Below are 25,038 nucleotides of genomic sequence, written 5' to 3'. Positions count from 1 at the left end.
TACAGACAAGACAGGAGCAAGGGGAAAACCACTGGTAGGTTTGACGAACAAAATGAACTGGCAACAGAAAAACGGAACACAGGGGATAATGGGGAAGATGGTCGAYACATGGAGGGGGGTGGAGGCAAAGACAGGTGAAACAGATCAGAGTGTGACATACACACAGCAGTTATATTTACCATGGCAATGGGCACCAACTGACGCGGCAGGGCTCTGCCAACGGGAACAAGCAGGTCATTTATTTTCACAGATGTTTTTTTTTTATTTTTATTTTTTTTCGCTCAAAATTTGTGAAAGATCAAAAATGGTAAACTTTAGACCACTGCCCGTACTGATGCCATAAACAAAAATAAAGGGAGCGCTAGATCAAAGTGATGTAATTTAAGTTTTGGCCTAYGTAATTTTAATATTGTCTTAGACTTAAGACACGTGGAGGCTAAAACAGATTTTCCTCCGTCGCGACATCCCTCTAAGATCCCTCTGGCTCCACAGTATATATGTAACGGCAGCCTTCCTCCTCTTCAAGAGAAGAGAAGGTGTAGCAGGGATCGGACCAACACGCAGCGTAGCCAGTGCTCAACATATTTAATTACAAAACTGTGAACACTTACAAATAACAAAATAACAAAATGTGGCAAACCGATACAGCCCTATCTGGTGCAGAGAAAACACAAAGACAGGAAACAACCACCCACAAACCCCAACACAAAACAAGCCTACCTATATATGATTCCCAATCAGAGACAACACAAAACACCTGCCTCTGATTGAGAACCATATTAGGCCAAACATAGAAACAGACAAACTAGACACACAACATAGAATGCCCACCCAGCTCACGTCCTGACCAACACTAAAACAAGCAAAACACACAAGAACTATGGTCAGAACGTGACAATATATTATTATAATTCAAAAAATTTCACAAGTTGTTCACTGTTTTCACAAGAGACAGACTGACACACATTTTCTGTTTTGACTGAGTAGCTTAGCTTGCTAGCCCCGGCCTGCTAGCTGTCTGAATCGCCGTGTCTCCAGCCAGCCCATCCATTCACTGGACCCCTWWGATCACTCGGCTATGCATGCCTCTTCCTAATATCAATATGCCTTGTCCATTACTGTCCTGGTTAGTGATTATTGTTTTATTTCACTGTAGAGCCTCTAGCCCTGCTCAATATAAATTAACCAACCATTTAGTTCCACCTCCCACATATGCGATGACATCACCTGGTTTAAATGTTTCTAGAGACTATATCTCTCTCATCTCTCATCACTCAATGCCTACGTTTACCTACAATGTACTCACATTCTACCATATCTTTGTCTGTACATTATTCCTTCAATCTATTCTATCGCGCCCAGAAACCTGCTCCTTTTACTCTCTGTTCCGAACGTACTAGACGACCAGTTCTTATAGCCTTTAGCCATACCCTTATCCTCCTCATCCTCTGTTCTTCTGGTGATGTAGAGGTTTATCCAGGACCTGCAGTGCCTAGCTCCACTTCTATTCCCCAGGTGCTCTCATTTGTTGACTTCTGTAACCGTAAGAGCCTTGGTTTCATGCATGTTAACATTAGAAGCCTCCTCCCTAAGTTTGTTTTATTCACTGCTTTAGCACACTCTGCCAACCCGGATGTCTTAGCCTTGTCTGAATCCTGGCTTAGGAAGACCACCAAAAACCCAGAAATTTCCATCCCTAACTATAAAATTTCCCGCCAAGATAGAACTGCCAAAGGGGGCGGAGTTGCAATCTACTCCAGATATAACYTGCAGAGTTCTGTCTTACTATCCTGGTCTATACCCAAACAATTTGAGCTTTTACTTTTAAAAATCCACATTTCCAGGAACAAGTTTCTCACCGTTGCCGCTTGCTATTGACCACCCTCTGCCCCAAGCTGTGCCCTGGACAGCATATGTGAATTGATTGCCCCCCATCTATCTTCAGAGCTCGTGCTGATAGGTGACCTAAACTGGGACATGCAGGGACACCCCGGCCATCCTACAATCTAAGCTTGATGCCCTCAATCTCACACAAATTATAAATGAACCTACCAGGTACAACCCCAAATCCATAAACACGGGCACCCTCATATCATCCTAACCAGCTTGCCCTCCAAATACACCTCTGCTGTTTTCAACCAAGATCTCAGCGATCACTGCCTCATTGCCTGCATCCGTAATGGGTCTGCGGTCAAACGACCACCCCTCATCACTGTCAAAAGCTCTCTAAAACACTGCAGCGAGCAGGCCTTTCTAATCGACCTGGCCGGGTATCCTGGAATGACATTGACCTCATTCCGTCAGTAGAGGACGCCTGGTTATTCTCTAAAAGTGCCTTCCACRCCACCTTAAATAAGCATGCTCCATTCAAAAAATGTAGAACCAGGAACAGATAACGCCCTTGGTTCACTCCAGACCTGACTGCCCTTGACCAGCACAAAAAAATCCTGTGGCGTTCTGCATTAGCATCGAATAGCCCCCATGATATGCAACTTTTCAGGGAAGTTAGGAACCAATATACGCAGGCAGTTAGGAAAGCTAAGGCTAACTTTTTCAAATAGAAATTTGCATCCTGTAGCACAAAATCAAAAAGTTCTGGGACACTGTAAAGTCCATGGAGAATAAGAGAACCTCCTCCCAGCTGCCCACTGCACTGAGGCTAGGAAACACTGTCACCAACAATAAATCCACTATATTTGAGAATTTCAATAAGCATTTTTCTACGGCTGGACATGCTTTCCACCTGGCTACCCCTACCCCGGTCAACTGCCCGGCACCCCCCACAGCAACTCGCCCAAGCATCCCACATTTCTCCTTCACCCAAATCCAGATAGCTGATGTTCTGAAAGAACTGCAAAATCTGGACCCCTACAAATCAGTCGGGCTAGACAATCTGGACCCTCTCTTTCTAAAACTATCTGCCGAAATTGTTGCAACCCCTATTACTAGCCTGTTCAACCTCTCTTTTGTATCGTCTAAAATTCCCAAAGATTTGAAAGCTGCCACGATCATCTCCCTCTTCAAAGGGGGAGACACTCTAGACCCAAACTGCTACAGACCTATATCTATACTACCCTGCCTATCTAAGGTCTTCGRAAGCCAAGTTAACAAACAGATTACTGACCATTTTGAATCCCACAGTACATTCTCCGTAATGCAATCTGGTTTCCGAGCTGGTCATGGGTGCACCTCAGCCACGCTCAAGGTCCTAAACGACATCATAACCGCCATCGAGAAGAGACATTACTGTGCAGCCGTATTCATCAACCTGGCCAAGGCTTTCGACTCTGTCAATCACCACATTCTTATCGGCAGACTAAACAGCCTTGGTTTCTCAAATGACTGCCTCGCCTGGTTTATCAACTACTTCTCTCATAGAATTCAGTGTGTCAAATCGGAGGGCCTGGTGTCTGGACCTCTGGCAGTCTCTATTGGTGTGCCACAGGGTTCAATTCTCAGGCCGACTCTCTTCTCTGTATACATCAATGATGTCGCTCTTGCTGCTGGTGATTCTCTGATCCACCTCTACGCAGACGACACCATTCTGTATACTTCCGGCCCTTCTTTGGACACTGTGTTAACTAACGTCCAGACGAGCTTCAATGCCATACAACTCTCCATCCGTTGCCTCCAACTGCTCTTAAATGCAAGTAAAACTAAATGCATGCTCTTCAACCAATCGCGTCCCGCACCTGCCCGCCCGTCCAGCATCACTACTCTGGACGGTTCTGACTTAGAATATGTGGACAACTACAAAGACCTAGGTGTCTGGTTAGACTGTAAACTCTCCTTCCAGACTCACATCAAGCATCTCCAATCCAAAATTAAATCTAGAATCAGCTTCCTATTTCGCAACAAAGCATCCTTCACTCATGCTGCCAAACATACCCTCGTAAAACTGACCATCCTACCGATTCTCGACTTCGGCGATAGCCTCAATAGCATCAACAAATTGGATGCAGTCTATAACAGTGCTATCCGTTTTGTCACCAAAGCCCTATATAATACCCACCATTGCTACCTGTACGCTCTCGTTGGCTGGCCCTCGCTTCATACTCGTCGCCAAACCCACTGGCTCCAGGTCATCTACAAGTCTCTGCTAGGTAAATCCCCGCCTTATCTCAGCTCACTGGTCACCATAGCAGCACCCACCCGTAGCACGCACTCCAGCAGGTATATCTCACTGGTCCCCCCCAAAACCAATTACTGCTTTGGCCGCCTTTCCTTCCAGTTCTCTGCTGCCAATGACTGGAACGAACTGCAAAAATCACTGAAGCTGGAGACTCATATATCCCTCAAGAGCTTTAAGCACCAGATGTCAGAGCAGCTCACATATCACTGCACCTGTACATAGCCCATCTGTAATATAGCCCATCCAACTACCTCATCCCCATACTGTATTTTTTATTTATCTTTCTCCTTTGCACCCCAGTATCTCTACTTGCACATTCATCTTCTGCACATCAATCACTCCAGTGTTTAATTGGTGTATTGTAATTACTTCGCCACCATGGCCTATTTATTGCTTACCTCCCTTATCTTACCTCATTTGCACACACTGTATATAGACTTTTTTCTACTGTATTATTGACTGTATGTTTGTTTATTCCATGTGTAACTCCGTGTTATTTGTATGTGTCTAACTGCTTTTGCTTTATTCTTGGCCAGGTCGCAGTTGTTAATGAGAACTTGTTCTAAACTAGCCTACCTGGTTAAATGAATAGGTGAAATAATAAAAACATTTAAAAAGGCAGTTTAACAATTATGGGTAAATCTGCCACCCTATGTGACAAAAAGAAATGTCATGAGTTGCGTTTTTGAGTCAGTGCATAGTCTGTTATATGAAGTGTGAGTGTGATCTTGTAAACAGGGAGGGAGTAACAGCCAGGGAGTAACTTGCTAAGCTTATTGTGAGTCGCTACAGTATGTATTGACTATGGGAGATCAATCAAAATTAAATTCACAATTGGGCGTACCGGAATCTCACACTTAATTCAAAATTAATGGAGTGGAAGCAAATCCATATCGCTGTGGTTTCAGAATTTATAATTTGATTAATCACCTTCAGTTCAGATATGGTATTTCAATTAACTTAAGTGCAATTTTATGCATGGATTAGTCGACTCACACATACACTTTAGAACACAACACGCACGTGCACATAAACACTCACACACACACACACACACACACACACACACACACACACACCACACACACACACACACACACACACACAACCACGACACATCACACACACACACACACACACACACACACACACACACACACACACACGCATAGCATAACGTTTGGCCTACTACAGGCCATAAGCCATAAAACAAATTACACATATTATGTTACACAATAATTTCACTAAGCTACTGACTCTTACAAAGGCTGAAGGAGAAGAAGAATTAGAGAGAAGAGAGAGGAGATGAGAGGGAAAGAGAGACATGGAGAATGCTGTCCATTAATACTGATAATTAGGTGCAGTGGTTTAAGGCACTGCATCTCAGTGCTAGAGGCGTCACTACAGACCTCGGTTCGATTCCAGGCTGTATCACAACCGGCCGTGATTGGGAGTCCCATAGGGCGGTCCACAATTGGTCCAGCGTCGTCCGGGTTAGGGTTTGGCCGTCATTGCAAATAAGAATTTGTTCTTAATTGACTTTCCTAGTTAAAAAGGTTAAATCCATTTAAAAAATAATACAAAAAAATGTATTATGTTGCATGGCTCGACATACAGGGATGCCCACTCTCCATTGGGAGGTTTTGGAAACCCTCCGTGCCAGTCAATCATGGCGGTGACATACTGTCCCCATGAGTGACAGAACACTGAGCTAATTATGGCGCAACTAGAGAATATTACCAACACCTACGCTCTTTTTTTCCACTGGCTGTCCCACTACCACAGAAAGCACTCAGCTAGGCTGAAACACCTGCATTTTGGAGCTGCCTTAATCAAGAAAGCAAAAAATATTGTTTACATTGTTTGCAAACTAATATGTGACACATATTAATGCCAAAATAWTATGCAAAACAGGTAAGCTACAAGTGTGGGGATCATGCCCCTCCYWCCCTGAATGACAGGTCGCCACTGTGTGTCCGTARAATGTATATAGGTTCAGAACTTTTGTGAAACAGCACAGTTAAAAATATATGGCAAATAGAAATCAAAACTGGATGTTCTTCAGAKATAGATTGGAGGGGTTGAGGAAAGCTGAAGGATGGGATTAAAAACAAACTAAAGAAAACTATTGTAAAAAGAAAGTGTCTGAATTGTAAATTGTATATGTATAAACTGGAAGCAGAAGTCTATGTGTTGTTGTCCATTAGTTTACTCCAATTAGCGGACTAAACTAATGTACTGGGTAACGTCTGCATATCATTGTAAAACAAATAATAGGTCTCAGTCTTGGTTAGGGGAAAATAATAAAGGAATATATATAAATAAAAGTATACTGTTCCAGTCAAAAGTTTGGACACCTACTCATTCCAGGGCTTTTCTTCATTTCAACTATTTTCTACATTGTAAAATAATAGTGAAGACATCAAACTTACAAAATAGCACATATGGAATCATGTAGAAGAAAGTGTTAGAGATTCTTCAAAGTAGCCACCCTTTGCCTTGATGACAGCTTTGCACACTCTTGGCATTCAGTAGTCACCGGGAATGCATTTCAATAAACAGGTGTGCCTTGTTAAAAGTTCATTTGTGGAATTTCTTTCCTACCTAATGCGTTTGAGCCAATCAGTTGTGTTGTGACAAGGTAGGATATACAGAAGATGGCCCTATTTGGTATAAGACCAAGTCAATATTATGGCAAGAACAGCTCAAATAAGCGAAGAGAAACGACAGTCCGTTATTACTTTAAAAGACATGAAGGTCAGTCAAACCGGAAAATGTCAAGAACTTTGACAGTTTCTTCAAGTGCAGTCGCAAAAACCTTCAAGCGGTATGATGAAACTGGCTCTGCTGCAGAGGATAAATTCCCTAGAGTTACGAGCCTCAGAAATTGCAACCCAAATAAATGCTTCACAGAGATCAAGTTCTATTTTGTATTTATTTAAATGTAACCTTTAATTAACTAGGCAAGCCAGTTAAGAACAAATTCTTAATTACAATGACGGCCAACCAGGGAACAGTGGGTAAATAACTGCCTTGTTCAGGGGCAGAACGACAGATTTTTACCTTGTCAGTTTGTGGATTTGATCCAGCAAACTCTAACCAATAGGCTACCTGCCGCCCTCAAGTATTAAACACATCTCAACATCAAGTGTTCAGAGGAGACTGCGTGAATCAGGCCTTCATTGTCGAATTCCTGCAAAGAAACGACTACTGAAGGACACCAATAATAAGAAGAGACTTGCTTGGGCCAAGAAGCACGAGCAATGGACATTAGACCGGTGGAAATCTGTCCTTTGGTCTGATGAGTCCAAATTTAAGATTTTTGCGTCCAACCGCCGTGTCTTTGTGAGATGCAGAGTAGGTGAATGGATGATCTCCGCATGTGTGGTTCCCACCGTGAAGCATGGAGGAGGACGTGTGATGGTGTGGGGGAGCTATGCTGGTGACATTGTCTGTGATTTAGAATTCAAGGGTACACCTAACCAGCATGGCTACCATAGCATTCTGCAGCGATACGCCATCCCATCTGGTTTGCACTTAGTGTTTTTACAACAGGACAATGACCCAACACACCGCCAGGCTGTGTAAGGGCTATTTGACCAAGGAGAGTGATGGAGTGCTGCATCAGATGACCTGGACTCTACAATCACCCGACCTCAACCCAATTGAGATGGTTTGGGATGAGTTGGACCACAGAGTGAAGGAAAAGTAGCCAACAAGTAATCAGCATATGTGGGAACTCCTTCAAGACTGTTGGAAAAGCAATACCAGGTGAAGCTGGTTAAGAGAATTCCAAGAGTGTCTAACGCTGTCGTCAAGGCAAAGGGTGGCTACTTTGAAGAATCTCAAATATAAAATATATTTTGATTTGTTTAAAACTACGAAATAACACATATGGAGTCATGTAAACTCAGCAAAAAARAAACGTCCCTTTTTCAGGACCCTGTCATTCAAAGATAATTCGTAAAATCCAAATAACTTCACAGATCTTTGGTCTGATATCTRGGTTAAATATTTGCGATACACAATTCAGCCATCATGCACTGTTTGAATTACATTTTCTAAGGCTTTCCAATTAAATGTTGATTGCAATGTTAGACCTACCTAGCAGAATGATTTGATGATAATTTTAATCAATCGGGTCGGCATTTGTTTTGCAAACTGCCATCATATACACTGAGTATACCAAACATTAAGAACACCTTCCTAATATTTAGTTGTACCACCCCCACCCCCTTCTTTTTGCCCTAAGAACAGCTTCAATTCGTCGGGGCATGGACTCCACAAGGTATCGAAAGCGTATGCTGGCCCATGTTGACTCCAATTCTTCCCACAGTTGTGTCAAGTTGGCTTGGTGTCCTTTGGGTGGTGGAACATTCTTGATACACGCGGAACACTGTTGAGCATGAAAAACCYAGCAGCGTTGCAGTTCTTAACACAAACCTGTGCGCCTGGCACCTAATACCATACCCCTTCAAATGCACTTAAATATTTTGTCTTGCCCATTCACCCTCTGAATGGCACACAATCCACATCTCAACTGTCTCAAGGCTTAAAAAACATTCATTAACCTGTCACCTCTTCATCTAGACTGACTTTTTGGTCTGGACAGATAGTCCAGGGCAGCCCCCAATTAAAATCAAATGTCTTTTAATGGCCTAAGATACATTTCCGAGTTAAGCGGTTTATGGTGTTCTGGTAGGTCCAGAGATATAGATAAGGAGATTTGAACACACACAAAATATGTCCTGTTTATAAGAAATAATAACAATGAAATGTATTGAATGTGCACTTACGCTCACAGTATACTGTATCTATACAGTATACTGTATCCCCAGTCCACCTGGCCGTGCTGCTGCTCCAGTTTCAACTGTTCTGCCTGCGGCTATGGAACCCTGACCTGTTCACCGGACGTGCTACCTGTCTCAGACCTGCTGTTTTCAACTCTCTAGAGACCGCGGTAGAGATACTCTTAATGATCGGCTATGAAAAGCCAACTGACATTTACTCCTGAGGTGCTGCACCCTCGACAACTACTGTGATTATTATTATTTGACCATGCTGGTCATTTATGAACATCTTGGCCATGTTCTGTTATAATCTACACCCGGCACAGCCAGAAGAGGACTGGCCACCCCTCATAGCCTGGTTCCTCTCTAGGTTTCTTCCTAGGTTTTGGCCTTTCTAGGGAGTTTTTCCTAGCCACCGTGCTTCTACACCTGCATTGCTTGCTGTTTGGGGTTTTAGGCTGGGTTTCTGTACAGCACTTTGAGATATCAGCTGATGTACGCAGGGCTATATAAATACATTTGATTTGATTTATCTCTTAAAGCATTTCCTGCTTCGAAGGAGCTGTCCATCAAGTCCCCATATCCTTATATGCCCACAGGGCTTATAGATAAATTAGTGTGTGTGTGTCCATGTGGTAAGACTGTGGTAAGACCGTAAGGAAGAAGTCAAAAGCGATGGCTTGAGACATTTTTGATTTGTTTGTTCACAAAGTGTGGAGATATCAAACCTTGTCATATCAGACCGACCGGCTCGAGTCGGTCTTATGTAGCAAAATGTTTTTTTTTTATTACTACATTGGATTAAAGTAGAGGCTCAGAGCTAGAAAATGGTATATCACACACTACAGTTGAGGAACAATGGGAAAGTAATTCTGCTTTGAAAGTTGATACATTTGTAACCTMAATTTTGAGAAAATGGTCCTTGATTRTTTTGGTACCTACTGGAGAGCTCTTCTTTGTCTACACCCATTCACCATTCACACCCTCTTAAGCTTTAGCCCCACCCATCTCATTAACCCTTGTGTCGTGTTCATCTTTTTGTTATCCACCAAATCTTTGCKGGTCTGATGGACCCACAACATTATTGGGTTTTTAAAACAATACAGCTATAGCAATTTATGTAAAAATAGTTACTACTTCGATGTTGACATATTAATTACAAACAATATAGACAGCATACATGGTTAATATTTGCCATTTACCTCTGCTAGATCACATTTATCAATAAAAGCGCTACTTATAATTTTTTAAATAAAATGTTCTAATCAAGACATGGGTGGAATAAATCATGTTTATCTTGAACAAATATACATTAAACAAGGTTTTCATCACTATTGATGTTTATTGCTTTGAAMCAATTGGATGGACAAATTTTACATATAGTATTTTATGGAAATTAGAAATGAGCCCCATTGAACACAAATTAAGGCTGGTCTACATCCCACATGAGGGACAGAGTTTTAMTGTGTGTGGGTTGCAAATGTATTTCTTGCACGTGATGCATGTGTACTGTCTTCCTGTCCTTCTTGGGTCCACACACATCGCTTCTTCTTGTTGCTAGCTGCAGCAATCTAGAATGATGAAAACACTTAGTTCTGGAAATTTACTAACATCTCACTCAGATATATAGTTACAGCAGGCCAAGGTAGGAGAGTCAGGCACACAAACATGCAACATCACTCACACTTACTTCTGTGGTTCAGGCAGATGGGGCACCAGTATTCTCCTCCTGAATTCTCCTCACGCTGGCTGCAGATGCTGGGGTCCTTCGGATATGTTGCTTCTTCTGGATTTGAAGTCTTCCCAATGCCTTTACCAGCTCCAAGAGAAAGAGCCGTCTCCTCTGTAGCGTCCCTCTGTTCCAATCTGGGTTCAACGCCATCCACATGACAAACGCGGTGTTCGCGGAGATGTCCAAGATTTTGAAGAATATCAAAAGTGTCCAGCGTAGGGTTCTTCTTTTGCAGCTGTAGCCAGTCATATGTAATATAAATGTGTAGGGGGTGCACAGTGTGCACTCAATGAAATTGTGTTATTTACATGCTCTTCGCAGAAAATTAGCAAAGGCCACTGAGTCTTATGTTGAAGAAATAATTAATTTGATATTTTCTCTTTTAGTAAACATTGAAAATGGGTCCCACAGACCCGAACCCCACACAAGGGCTAAGGAGTCACATGTGAGGCTATGTACTAAACAATCAAAGACTTCAAGACTTAAGGCTGGTTTATACTACAAGTGTGTTCATAAATTTAAATCAGGAGTGCCAGAGTGTGCTCTGGGCGTTCGTAAACTCGTTGTCAGATTGTCTGTTCGTAAATTCAGAGCGTTTCGGTCTCGGAGCGTTCAGAGCGCACACTGGATGCTTTGGACAAGGAGTAGGGTTGATCCAAAGCATTCTGACCTAACAACAGTTAAGCACCCAAGCTAACTGGTTAACGTTGGCAAGCTTGCGAGCTACTTCCAGACACAAATGAGAGAACAGCTCACTCTGACCATTTTAGTCACTCTAGCAGAGCTGGTTAGGCTGTTTTTATGTTATCCAGAGCGTTGGTGACTTCAACTGTGCTGCTAGCAACAATTTTATCTCGTTTTTTTTTGCCAACGTTTACTGACACTGGCCATATTAAAACAGGTGTTGAGCGTTCGTAAATTCGTCAGTTATTCTGTGCTCTGGCACACTCAGAAGAGAGTGCTCTGAAATCGGAGTAGATAGTCATTTTAAATTTACCAGCTACGTCTATCGACAATTGTTGCTGTGACATCATAAAAATTCTATTGAAATCGTTTTTTGCAGAGGAGTCATAACGCTACTACCCTGTATGACTCTGCAGGTAGCTAACCAACCAGGTTCAATGTTAGCCAGCTAACATTAGGCTATAACTAGCAATACAAATGGCTCTGAGACACGGATATTATTACTACACAGATCATACACGTAATGTTAGCTAGTGAGCCAGCCAGTTAACGTTAGCTAGCTAGCTAACAGTACATTTTTAACTTGAAATGAAAACAAGTTTCTAACAAAATTAGAAATGTGTAATATCTGAAAATGTAGCTAGCTAGACTATGTTACCTGTATACATGGATGGACACTTCTCCCTCTGTCACGGATGCCATGGTTGCCCTTAGTTTGAAGATTTAATCCTGAGACAGGTGTTTTATAMAAACAGCCTTCTGTGTGTTCTCTTTTTGACTCTGTCTGAATATTTGCAATCAAAAGCCAGAAATGTCTCCATCTCCCTAGCTATCATATTCTAATTCCACCGATTTCAAAACTCAGTCCTCCAGAAAGTGGAGAGCAACACTTACGCAGTTCTACTATGTGATATCTTTGAAAAAGCTGTGTTAGAAAGGATTACCTACACATACTGACAGACTCATGTTAGGGACAGAAGTGTGCTACATGCCAGACCAATCCGAACTCATGTTTTGGCATGTCCAGCCCACTCATTATCTCAGCCAATCATGGCTAGCGGGAAGGTTGCTTTTCTTTTTTCATGGATAAACCAACTAAGCTCTTAATWTAACAATTATATTCATACTTACAGATGGCATACAAGTTTGTTATTAAGGCACATGAAAGTTCACATGTTCCAGTAGGCATTTCTGCCAAAAATTCCTAGTTTCCTGAAACAAGTTACATATGATGAAGCTGTTAAGTCTCAAAGTAATATTTGGCTTGTTTGAAATGTATGCTGTTTAAACGTAGTGTATATTTTTAAACAGATGCTRCTGTCTGCACTCGACACAATGGCTCCGATGAAACAAATTTGAATCATACAGCGGTTAGGGAAATGGTTCACTTCCGAGATCTCAGGACTCAGAAGGAAAAGAGATCGCTACCTGGCCAAATTCAAATGGACAAATCTACAACAAGATTATGATGGTTAACTTAACTGTAGAGGTCAAAAGGTCAAATCCCAACATTACATAGACGCTGTTACTGACAATTTACATCAGCCTCAAACTGTGGAAAATATTAAAGGACATTGGCTCAAAAACTCTCCAAAAGGTCAAATCATGTAGTATTGGCCTGGATATTGATGAAGTTTTATGCTATGACCAGGCAAAGGTTACTTTAACACATTTTTTACCACTATAGCCTCATCTCTGGTTAAGAAGTTACAGACCTGCTCTGGAGACTATGGCCACTCTTTCATTAACAACTTTTACCACAGCTGTAATGAATACAATGGGAGACAGAGAGTTGGTTTCAAGCGCACRGTGTTTAACTGTAAAGGACCACAGGAGGAGGCAGGTAGTTGGGTCCAGGGGCAGGCAGAAGGTCAAACACAGGGGGTCCAAAAAGGCAACAGTACAGGCAGGGAAAAGGCTAATGACGTAGTCCGGGAGATCAGGCAAGAGGTTGATGACAGGAAATCTGATAGGCRGCAAAAGTACAGGCAGGGAATAGGGGAAAAAGGCATCTTTAGTGCGGATGGCTAAAAACGACGATACACRGGTGGACTAATACGGGGAGAAAAAAACAGTGTGCTGAATAGAAATGTGTATCAAAACAAACAATATCTCACAATGATGGGGTGCAAAGAACTGAACTAAATAGAGTGTGTAAATGACATACAGGTGCGTGATCAGGTGATCAGAAATCGGGTGATTGGGATCTGGAGCGTGAGCTGCGTTCAGGGGATCTATGTGTTTGAGCGTGTGAGCTGGAAAGTGAGCTRCGTTCTGGGGATCTATGCGTTTGAAGCAGACGTTACAATAGCAACGGTATCACAAACGATTTGTTATGAGCTGTGCATGGTAACAGAGAACAAAGTTTCCAATCTGGTATGCTTAAGGGCACAAACAAAGCAGCTGGGTTGGAACCCTCCTGCAAGATTCATAAAGAATAGTGATTGCGTCACTGCTAAAATGATAACGCACATTGTAAAACTTTCTATTAAWARTGGTAAATTYCCCAATGATCTCAAAACAGCCAGAGTGGTTCTGCTCCACAAGCACAGCAGTAAAATAAATTTAGGAAACTACTGGCCTGTGTCCAAAATTGTTGAGAGATTCGTTTTTAATCAAGTTGAGGGATACCTTCGAGCACAAACATGTTTTATGAAGTTCAATCTGGCTTTAGAACAGCTCATGCCACTGATACTTGCCTTCTCTACCCTTTTGACCTCATCAAGCAGGAAAGTGAGAAGGGGAACTATACAGGTAGGTTCATGTTAGATTTGGATAAAGCCTTTGACACTGTGGACCATGATATTCCCTGAGGAAACTGAAATGCATGGGTCTAAATGATGTAGCAGTGAATTGGTTTAGGTCTTTATCTGTCCAACAGAACACAAGTATGTGATGTTGGGGATGTTCTGTCAGAGTCCAAAGAAATATCCTGTGTAGTACCGCAGGGATACATTTTAGGGCCTCTCGTATTTCTTATATAGGTCAATGATATGCCAGATATGTCACGTTCTGACCATAGTTCTTTTGTGTTTTCTTTGTTTTAGTGTTGGTCAGGACGTGAGCTGAGTGGGCATTCTATGTTGTGTGTCTAGTTTTYACGTTTCTATGTTTGGCCTGATATGGTTCTCAATCAGAGGCAGGTGTTAGTCATTGTCTCTGATTGGGAACCATATTTAGGTAGCCTGTTTTGTGTTGKGTTTTGTGGGTGGTTGTCTTCTGTCTTTGTGTCTATGCACCAGATAGGACTGTTTCGGTTTTTCACATTTGTTGTTTTTGTATTTTGTAGTGTTCACGGTTATCGTCTTTATTAAACATGTTGAACATTAACCACGCTGCGCTTTGGTCCGATCCTTCGTCCACAGAAGAAAGCCGTTACAAGATACAGTAAAGTGCAAACTTATGCTATATGCTGATGACTCAGCCTTACTGGTATCAGGGAAGGATACAGCTTACATAGAGGAGACCCTGAGTAAAGAATTGCATTCTGTTAGAAATTGGTTGACTGGCAACAAATTGTCGCCTCATTTGGGAAAAACTGAATCGATTTTGTTTGGACCAAAACCCAAGATTGCTTAGGGCTGACAAGATACTGTGCAGGCACGGAGATTGAATCTAAGACACGTTTAACTTATCTTGGTGTGTCCCTTTCTGATCAATCAATTTCGGGAGACCTGATTGACATTTTAGAAAGGATTTTAGCAGCAAACAAATTATCATGAAATAGTTTAATAACATCAAAGTTAAGAAATTGCTTGTCTCTGCTTGGTATATTGGGCTATCAAAAAATCTGAAAAAGAGAACGGGGTTCATGCTAAATGTTATCAGGTATATGTTGAACGTCCCTCCTAGGACCCACATAGAGGTACAGGAGTTCCCGGAGGTGGGCTTGTTGGCTTTGGACTCCAGAGTGGACCAACTTAAACTCCATCATATGTTTGACACCTTAAATGATCGTGCCCCAGGTTATATGAAAAATCACAGTGATATGGTCTATAACCAGCACAGTTACAATGCCAGAGCTAGTGTTATGTCTTTGAAACAGTACAGCGAGGAGCACATTTTTCGATACCGGCATTTGAATAGCCTTCCCTTGGACATAAAGCAAAGAAAAAGTGGAAATAGATTTAAAAGCAAGCAAAGGTTTTTAACTGGACAAGGTTGTCTAAGTAAGATAAACCACTCCGCTGCCCCTTGCGCCCCCTACTGTTGGTCAGGTGTATTGATCATTTTTTACGGTTGAAATGTGAAATGAATACGGTTGATTTTTTGGGTTAGGGGAAAGTGCAGTGAATAGTACCACTTTCTAGGATGTCAAAATAAATTAATGTATTTATGGTTGTTTGCAATTTTGACTGGCCTTTTAATCATGTGTTTGTCACACCCTGATCTGTTTCAACTGTCTTTGTGCTTGTCTCCACCCCCCTCCAGGTGTCGCCCATCTTCCCATTATTTCCTGTGTATATATACCTGTGTTCTATGGTTGTCTTGTCAGGTCTTACCAGCGTGCTTTCCCATCTTCCGTTTGCTCAAGTTTTGTGCCCTAGTTTTCCAGGTTCTGACTATTCTGCCTGCCCTGATCCTGAGCCTGCCTGCCGTCCTGTACCTGCCTGACTCTGACCTGATCACGAACCCCTGCCTGTCCTCGACCTGCCCTAAGGATTAGCCACAATAGTGGACTTTGCTGTTAGCCTTCAAAATAAAAGTGTCATTGACAGTGATGCAAATGAATACAAACAGTAGAATAAGCCATAATTGAATAGCTCATGCGAAACGAGGTTGGAATGTTGTTATATAAAATAAACAAAAGACAATCATTTGTTAATTTGACAAAATGTATTATACTTTAGAATTGCATTTGGTGCATAATTATTTCACTGTACAGCCTTACCTATGGATTGAGGATCAATGACATGGGGCATCAGTCTACTCAGTGACACCCAGAGAACATTACTGTCGTAGCTCTTATTGCGGGACTCTGAAACGACCATGAATTGAGCCACATGTATTGTCAACATATGTGTATTGAACACTATTCTTGAGGAAAAACAATACTGTGTGGATGTTTTGGAGTCTGATAACTCTGAGGAGGACGTTGGGAAAAAATATATTGGGTATTGAGTAGACTGATACCCCCTTTCATTGATCCCCAATCCTTAGGTAAAGCTGTACAGTGCAACGTATGAATGTCAATACACAATAGGCTGACTGGGGAGGTGATTTCTCACAGTCCCGCGATAAGAGATACAATGCTAATATTTGCGTAAACTCTTCACAGTTGTGTTCTGTGGGTGTCACCGAGTAGACTGATACCTCATTTCATTGCTTCACATTCCAACCTTGTTTAACATTATCTAGTCTAAATATGGCATGATTCCACCAATTGTAACCGTCTGCATGACTTTCAAAGAGGTACTTTTATTTTGAAGGCAAACCGCAAATTCCACTACTGTGCCTAATCCTTATTGTGGCTAGGTTCACAACACAACACATAACCTAGCTAGCTGGCTGCTTATAACGTTAGCTTTGGGCAACTGGGTTAAGGGTTAAGTAGCTGGCTAGCTATTTRTTTTCATGAACTGAAGCTCAGTTTCACTAGGTGAACAACAAGTGTCAACCTAGATGATACTCACAAGGATTCCTAAATCATTGCTAAGAATAATGAAAATGACTGCAGTTTCTACTGGTCATTGTTTTCATGCTGGTTGTATTGGTGCTAGCTAGGTACCAAGATAAAGCTAGCCACCCCAGAAGTTGCAGTCGAACAAATAATGCTGTATTACCAACGCGGTATTGTAAACACRTTGTTCGTGGCCGGTGCTTGCTTGTTTGCAGACTTTTTTGTACAGCTTTGACAGTGCTACTGATAGTAGTGGTGGCACTTGGCTTGCACGTGCAAATTCAGAACACACAACATTCTATAATAGAACTGTGTTATTTGACGTGTATCTTTTTTGACAAGCAAAGATCCAAACGACGTTCCACAGTATGTCGTGAAGCTAATAGCAGTGACGCTATTACTATGTAACTCYGGTAGGGCAACATGTGTACCAGTGCTCGACCAGTCGGCGAAAGCCAACATCACCCACGACAGAGAATGGTTGATTGTCAAGGGCAATGAATTCCATTATCTTGGCATTAATGGATTTCACCTTTGAGTTGTCTCGCTGAAATTGTATTACTCTTTCAAATGACTGCTCGACTTGTTGACTGCTCGATCCACACTGCAGACATTGTGGGCTAGGTTAGGAATGCTGTGTTGCACGTGTAGCGCAGAATYTTACGTGGCGTCATTACGTCATGTACCTATGTTTTATAGGTATGAAACATCAGCTTTGACATTGGTTTGGCACATCGGTGTTAAAATAGACAACGGGCCGATACCGAAGTTGACATTTTTAGCTAATATCGTTCGATTCCGATATGTTCACTGATATATTGTGCATCCCAAATTTTTATTGGTGGCTGTTCTTGTGCTAGCACTTCTGTACTACCCTAACCCCCCTTCTATAACTCTGTCTTTAACCTTCTCTTTACCCCATAAACTGGCATCTTTTCTCCACCTCCATCTCTTCTTCCTGCCATCCTCTCCTTTCTACTATCTCTCCATCTAGCGCTTCCTCCTCCTCCTTATCTTTGTCAATCCTCCCTCCATCTCTATCGCTCTACTTCTGTTATCACTCTCTGCCTCCTGCTTCTCCCTTAATTTCTCTTCCTCATCTCTCTGGTAATTTCCATCCTATTTCTCTGGTTAACCTTCCACTCTGTTATTAATGTCTGCTTCTCTCTGTCCATCTCTCATTTGCAGGTCCATGGGAAGATTGTAATATGTTTCTCATATCTGACTCTGGGATACTGATTATTCCAGCACGAGCATGCATTAATGAACACACTTGCATGGACAAACACACATACACACAGAACCATACAAATGTGAGCATGAACGAACTAGTGCACTCAAACACACATACACACACAAATCAACAGTACATGAGCTACACAAACACTGGATACAGAATATACAGCTACAAGAATGAAATCTCTTACACACATGCATGTAAGCACACACACCTTTCCTGTCATCTGCTCCAAAGATTCCCACTCCTTTCTAATTTTATCCCAGATCTGCCACCATACTACAATCCCCWTTCCAATTGTCTGCACAATCTACACCCCTTCTGACTCCCACCACTCATTTGCTTGTGCAAATTAACCCCATTCACATACTAATACCTATTTCAGGCATAATTCACTGTATGTTACCCCTTTCAAACATTATTTTCCACTTCCTTGCAGGTATACCCCTCTTTTATTGTTTTTGTCTAGATGAAAGGGGTAATACATACACACACACACACGCACGGACACACACGCACATCTGGCTACCCCAGGAGAAGAGTCATTTCTGAATTAAGAGGAGGAGTGTGAAGAGGGGGGAAAGGAGAGGGAAAGAGATAGAGAGGGCGATGGAGAGAAAGAGAGAGAGAGACAGGCGACAGAGAGGATACTAATTTCCCTCGTCAGGCTCTGTGACCATGGCTGCATCCCAAATGGCACCATATTACTTACATAGTGCATTACTTATGTGCCCTAGTAAAAAGTAGTGCACTATATCGAGAATATAGTGCTATTTGGTACGCAACCCATGGTCTCGTGTCTCTTGTCACACTCAGGGGAAAAGATGCACAATCACTTTGCTCTCAGAAGTGGACTGTATGTGCGTATAATTGCTTTGGGAAGGGGGGGTGGAGTGTGTATGTTGGAAGAGGTCMGAGAATCGGCAAGACTATGTGACTGTGTATAATAGCTTGGTACAGGGGTGTGTACAAGTGTGTCCGAAGCACCTGAGAGTGCGTTTGCTGTATACATGCATGAATGTTTAGTTCAAGGGTATAATAGCATGGTGTGTGTCAGGATGTGTCTGCTTGTCTGAGAGAATACAAACATGTCTGTGTGTGTGTGTGTAAGTGTTTGTCAAATTTTCCATGCAGTGTGTTCACTGAGGGCATGCGTGCAAGTTTGTGAAGATGTATTTTTGCCCCAATCTGAAAGACGTGTTATTTGAAACCTCAATTCCAAGTAGTGTGTCATGATCAGTCTTGTTTCTAGGGAAGGAGAATGACTACAGAGATAACAGCAAGGGATAATGAAAACAAGTGAAGATGAAATAGTTGAGCAATCTTACCATCATCTCCCGAGCCTGAGCCGACATCTGTGGAGAGAGAGAGAGAGAGAGAGAGAACAAGAGAGAGAGAGAGAGAACAAACACATTTGTTAATTAAAGACAACTTCAGAGAGGACTTTGCGACAACAGATAAAGCAGGCCTCCTGCTAAACAACATCTTTATTTTGTGTGTGTCTGTCTGTGTATCTGACTTAGCATGTGTGTGTGTGTACAAGTGTCTACGTGTGACTTAATGTGTGTGCGTGTATGAATATGTGTCTGTGTGTGCACTTTGCACGCGGATACATCTGTGTGCATTGGTCACGTCACGATCCGCACAATCCCGAACTCACATCAGAAATGTCTATGTGATCATGTTTTATATTTCCCATTGCTCAATATGCTTGTGTGGTACATCTTTCTGTATGCCCATTTGAATCCTGCTGAATCCTTCTAAAGCTTCCTCCAAGACATCTAGCATACTCGTTTGTTTAGCGATACGCCTCTGAAAGGGATACTGACGGCCACTTATTGGAGCTGCTCCAGTGGTATAATGAGCAGCCAGGTCAGTATTCGACATCTCTCCATGTATGAGGACATCGGGAGATGATGTGGAAACTGGCCACTAGGGGCAACAGTGAGCGCTGTAACCTTCAAGTTGGTTTCAGTTTTGCTATGGTGTTGTGGACGGGGATCACGGGGATGGTGGATGGCCCTAAGCAACTGCCTGTGGTGCCAAAGGTTGCATGTTTGAATCCAGTGCTAGAACGTTTTTTTGAGATTTTTGTTTTAAGCCTATTCCAAACGTTAAACCGTTACCTTAACCATTCAGAGTTAAAGCCTAACCTTAAGCATCTGGCTCTGGTGCAGAAGGTTGAATGTCTGAATCCAGCTTAACTTAACCTTAAACACAAACTTCGAAATTTGACGTTTGAGAAAGATGAATGAACGTCTAATCCTGATGTGAGACTATGAGAGCTAGTTGAACATGAGATACAGCAGACCACACTGCTAAAAAGCCTAGAGGGGAAAGCAGACATTGAACATTCACACGCACTACGGACGTCTTTATTATGCACCAAACAGAAGAAAATAAGCTGAAACAGGGAGGCACTACTAGGACTCCAATAAGAAATTTACATTTTAATTTGAATGCTGCAAATTGTTGAAAAGGTTTTGATACAATATGCCTTAAAGATCACAACCTAGATTGTCTTTGCAAATCTGATAAGGCTGGAAACCAGGACCCCTAGTTAACCATCTTTATTCTTCACTGTAAAACGTATGACATACAGAACCAGTCAAAAGTTTGAACACACCTACTAATTCCAGGGTTTCTTTATTTTTATTATTTTCAAAATTTTAGAAGAATAGTGAAGACATCAAAACTATGAAATAACACATATGGAAACATGTAGTAAGTGTTAAACAAATCAAAATTTTACAGTTGAGATTCTTCAAAGTAGCCACCCTTTGCCTTGATGACAGCTTTGTACACTCTTGGCATTCTCTCAACCAGCTTCATGAGGTAGTCACATGGACTGTATTTGAAGTAACAGGTGTGCCTTGTTAAACGTTAATTTATGGAATGTCTTTCCTTCTTAATGTTTGAGTCAATCAATTGGTTGTGAAAAGGTAGGGGTGGTATACAGAAGATAGCACTATTTAGTAAAAGACCAAGTCCATATCATGGCAAAAACAGCTCAAATAAGCAAAGATAGCAATCTTTAACTAGCAATACAAACCGATTGTCATAGCTAGCTAAAGTTAACCAAATAGGTTCAATGTTAGCTAGCAAGCCAGATATCGACCTCCAGCTGGCTAGCTCACAGCAAGCTTTAACTTGCAATGAAAATAACTTTCTGACAAAATTTGAAACGTATATCTGAAACTGTAGACTGCAAACCCCTTTATTACATTTTCAGAGTCAGAGAGAGTCAGCATGGCTTGATCGTCCTCCAGAAAGTAGTCCATCAACTTTTTCCCACTGACCTTTGTCGATAGCGCCTGATAAATTCAGGGCAGCAATGTTATTGAGTGCAGTAGCAACATGTCTGCAGTTCTCCATGGCTAATGTTATATCTTTCAGAAAAACTATAGTAGAAATGATTATCTAAGCATAGACACAAGAAGCTACACAGCAGACCAATCCAAACTCATCTCTCGGTATGTCCAGCCTACTCATTATCTCAGCCAATCATGGCTAGCGGGAAGGTTGCTGCTTTTTTTTCTGTGGCTAAATCAACTAGGCTCGTAATTTTAACTATTTTATTTGTATTTACAGATGGCATACAAGTTTGTTATTAAGGCACATGAAAGTTCACATGTTCGAGAAGTCATTTCTGCCCAAAAAACGCATTTCGCTAAAGAAATATTTATTTTGTTCAAATCGCTCTCCTGTGAAGTAATGACTTGTGACATATGCCTCGTTTCCTGAATCAGGTCACATTTTTGCATATTTTTGACATGGAATGTTAATAAATATTCAACCAAAACCTAATATTAGATAAAGGGAACCTGAGTGAACAAATAACACAAAATGTGGATACTTCTTTCATATATTTAATAAACAAAAGGTATGCAACTCCCAATGCCCCTGTGTGAAAARGTAATTGCCCCCTTACACTCAATAACTGGTTGTGCCACCTCCAGCTGCAACCAAACGTTTCCCGTAGTTGTTGGTCAGTCTCTCACATTGCTGTGGAGGAATTTTGTCACACTCGTCCATGCAGAACTACTTTAACTAATTGACATTTGTGGGTTTTTGAGCATGAAATGCTCATTTCAGGWSCTGCCACAACATATTAATGAGGTTTAGGACTGGACTTTTACGAGGCCATTACAAAACGTCACATTTGTTGTTTTTCAACCATTCTGATGTCTTGCTGCATGACCAGATGTGAAGCGACGACAAGTCCAGGCCGGGCAGAGTCCCTGCCAGATTGAACACAGGTTTTCCCAATCAGGATGGCTTAAAATATATTTTTTTAAATTAACAAAATGTTTGTGTTTGTGTTGTTTCCTGGCTAATCACAAATTTTGAAAAATGCAGTAGGATGTGCCAAGGATCTCATTTGTTATTTTATTATTTGTTATATTAATTACATCGTAACCCCCCACCTCCCCTACACACGTACTAACTAGCTAACTGTGGGCACATTTTTGGACCCAAGTTATGGCAAAAACAAAGTTCACTCATGTGCTTTTTCAAAAAGTCACGGACGGAGGATGAAGATACAACACCTGGTCCACTACCTCCATCGGCCGAGCCCAATCGGTCAGAGTCATCGTCAGCCCATGAGGAGGTTAGCATGGCCACTGCTTCGACATCCACAGCCCAGCTAGCTCACCATCGCCCAGGCCCGCCTCGTCACGGTGAGCATGTCTTCACGAGTCMACCTGCGAATTTGTCTGCAGTTGATGAACCACCCACACAACCAAAAATGTGAGCGTTTCCCAAAGGTGTGTTTTATTGGCTGGAATACAGTTCGACAAGGGACTCTGTTTTCTGTAAAATGTGTAGACATTTCCCCCAACACCACTATGAATGGCTCATTTGTTAGAGATGGATTTAAGGATTGGAAGCACCTTTGCGAGGCATCCTTCAAGGCTACAGTGCAAGCCAATCAAAGTCGGGGTATWGTTTTAAATCAACTTAACCGTGACTTCATTGGTAGAGAGCAAGTGTTATCACATCATAGTGGTTCAGGACATTGTTATGGTATGTGCTAAACAGGACATAGCACTACGTGGACATGGGGAGAGTAAAGAAGGGCTTAATAAGGGCAACTTTTTGGAAATACTTACATTCATATCCAAATATTATCCTAAAATTCTAAACCGACTAGAGCAGATGTCCAAAACCGCTAGACTCATCATCCTGGACAGACAGATGACTGAGCTGCACACCTGGTTCCAGGAGGATCCATATGGGATAATGAGAGCAGTAGAGGCTTTGCAATGAAATAATCACTGCTGGCCCCATGTGATCACTATCATATCTCTGTTGAGGATGCTGAATTAACTGTGTTTATTCAACAACTGCATTGGAAAGTAGGGGGAGGTCAGGAATTCCCATCCCTTATTGAAGTTTTGGACAGCTGCAGTCCTGATATTTTCCCTAGCATTTATATACTACTTAGGGCCATCATCACCCTTCCTATGACTTCATGTACAGTTGAGAGACTCTTCCCCACTGCAGGCCGTATCAAAATATCCATCAGATCTTGCATGCCGACTGCACGTCTAAACAATCTTGCCCTGTTCTCCTTTCAAAGGGAACTCAGTGACTTTTTGCATTATGAGGAAATACTCTCCATCTTTAACAGCAAGCGGTAGGCGTCCACGCCTCGATCTGACCTGATAATATGTTGATTATTTCATGAGGTTTGACTGTCGGACTGTACACTTGATCCATTATCCGTATTTTGTGAAAGCATCATTTTTCACATTTCATCATTGCACTTGTCTGCTGCTGTAGTCTGTTTACTGTCAGTCTCGGACAGTCAGCCTGTTATGTCAGCAGTGTTGTTGTAAGTGGTTGTGTAGTTGCGCACAGGCGCTGCCTACTTGGCAATAATTTCAGCCTTGTTTGTCACATGTATCCTCTGTTATGTTAAACGAGGCAATGTGATTGCACAAATTTACACTTAAATATGTCGGGCAGTGTTGTAGTGGAGGTTATACGCAGGTATACCCACTTCTTTCAGTGAGCATTTCGTTTACTCACTTGTTAATCCCCACTTATGCTGTATCAAAGCAGTGTAGTGGAGGTATACGYTGTATACATGATGTAGTACAATAGAGAAATCATGCACATAAGTTGCCTATACAAACACAAATCACGTGAAATATTTGGCAATATGGGTGTGAAAAGTGTGAAAAGTGTGAAACCATAGCATAGGCCTTTATTATTCAGCACCACGGGGAGGTAATGCAGCTTGGCAGGCGCTGGCTGAGCCTGGGAAAGTCGGATCAAAGAGTTCAGCACCAGACAGATCTGCACTCAGCTCTGTTCTTTGACTCCTGACATTCACATTCACATTCACAACGAGAGTTGTGCATTTATTCCCATGTCTCATGAGTTCCACAGTTTAGCCTTGCCTCTTTATTTTGCTTCTCGATAGAAGAGCTTTAGGGAGAGGCTATGATGTTTATAGTAGGTCAGGGCCCTGACTCGATCCGTTAGCGATCATCATTTCCCCTACAGATAAAATTGCCTCAGCCTACAGAAATCATGTGGCAAAGACCACCGCCTAGAAATGTTATACAACAATAGCAATATTAGGGTAGAAATATGGAAACCATGTCGTAACCCATAAATCTCCTCTAGAAAAATACAGAGATGAATCAGCATACATTTAAGTCATTTAGCAGACGCTCTTATCCAGAACGACTTACAGGAGCAATTAGGGTTAAGTGCCTTGCACAGGAGCACATCGGCAGATTTTTCACCTAGTCGGCTCGGGGATTCGAACCAGCAAGCCTTCGGTTTCTGTCCCATAGTTGTTAAACTCTAGGCTAACTGCGACTAGCA

At 41.9% G+C, this 25,038-nt stretch overlaps 1 protein-coding gene and 1 long non-coding RNA gene across 2 annotated transcripts in view; both read right to left on the bottom strand.

The window, feature by feature from the left end:
- The window catches only part of LOC111972604 (tomoregulin-2-like), a 198,923-nt gene that overhangs the window by 81,615 nt on the left and 92,270 nt on the right, over positions 1-25,038 (bottom strand). The window contains 1 exon segment of the mRNA XM_070446709.1: positions 19,524-19,550. Coding sequence (XP_070302810.1) covers positions 19,524-19,550 — 27 coding nt within the window.
- LOC139028702 (uncharacterized) lies at positions 10,245-10,855 on the bottom strand. The gene is made up of 2 exons (XR_011480950.1): positions 10,613-10,855; positions 10,245-10,493 (listed from the first exon to the last, which is right to left on the bottom strand). It is a non-coding gene; the product is annotated as an uncharacterized lncRNA (long non-coding RNA).

This window comes from Salvelinus sp. IW2-2015, linkage group LG2 (genome assembly GCF_002910315.2).
Source record: "Salvelinus sp. IW2-2015 linkage group LG2, ASM291031v2, whole genome shotgun sequence".
In the NCBI taxonomy this organism is placed as follows: Eukaryota; Metazoa; Chordata; class Actinopteri; order Salmoniformes; family Salmonidae; genus Salvelinus; species Salvelinus sp. IW2-2015.
This window is presented reverse-complemented; position numbering and strand designations above follow the sequence as displayed.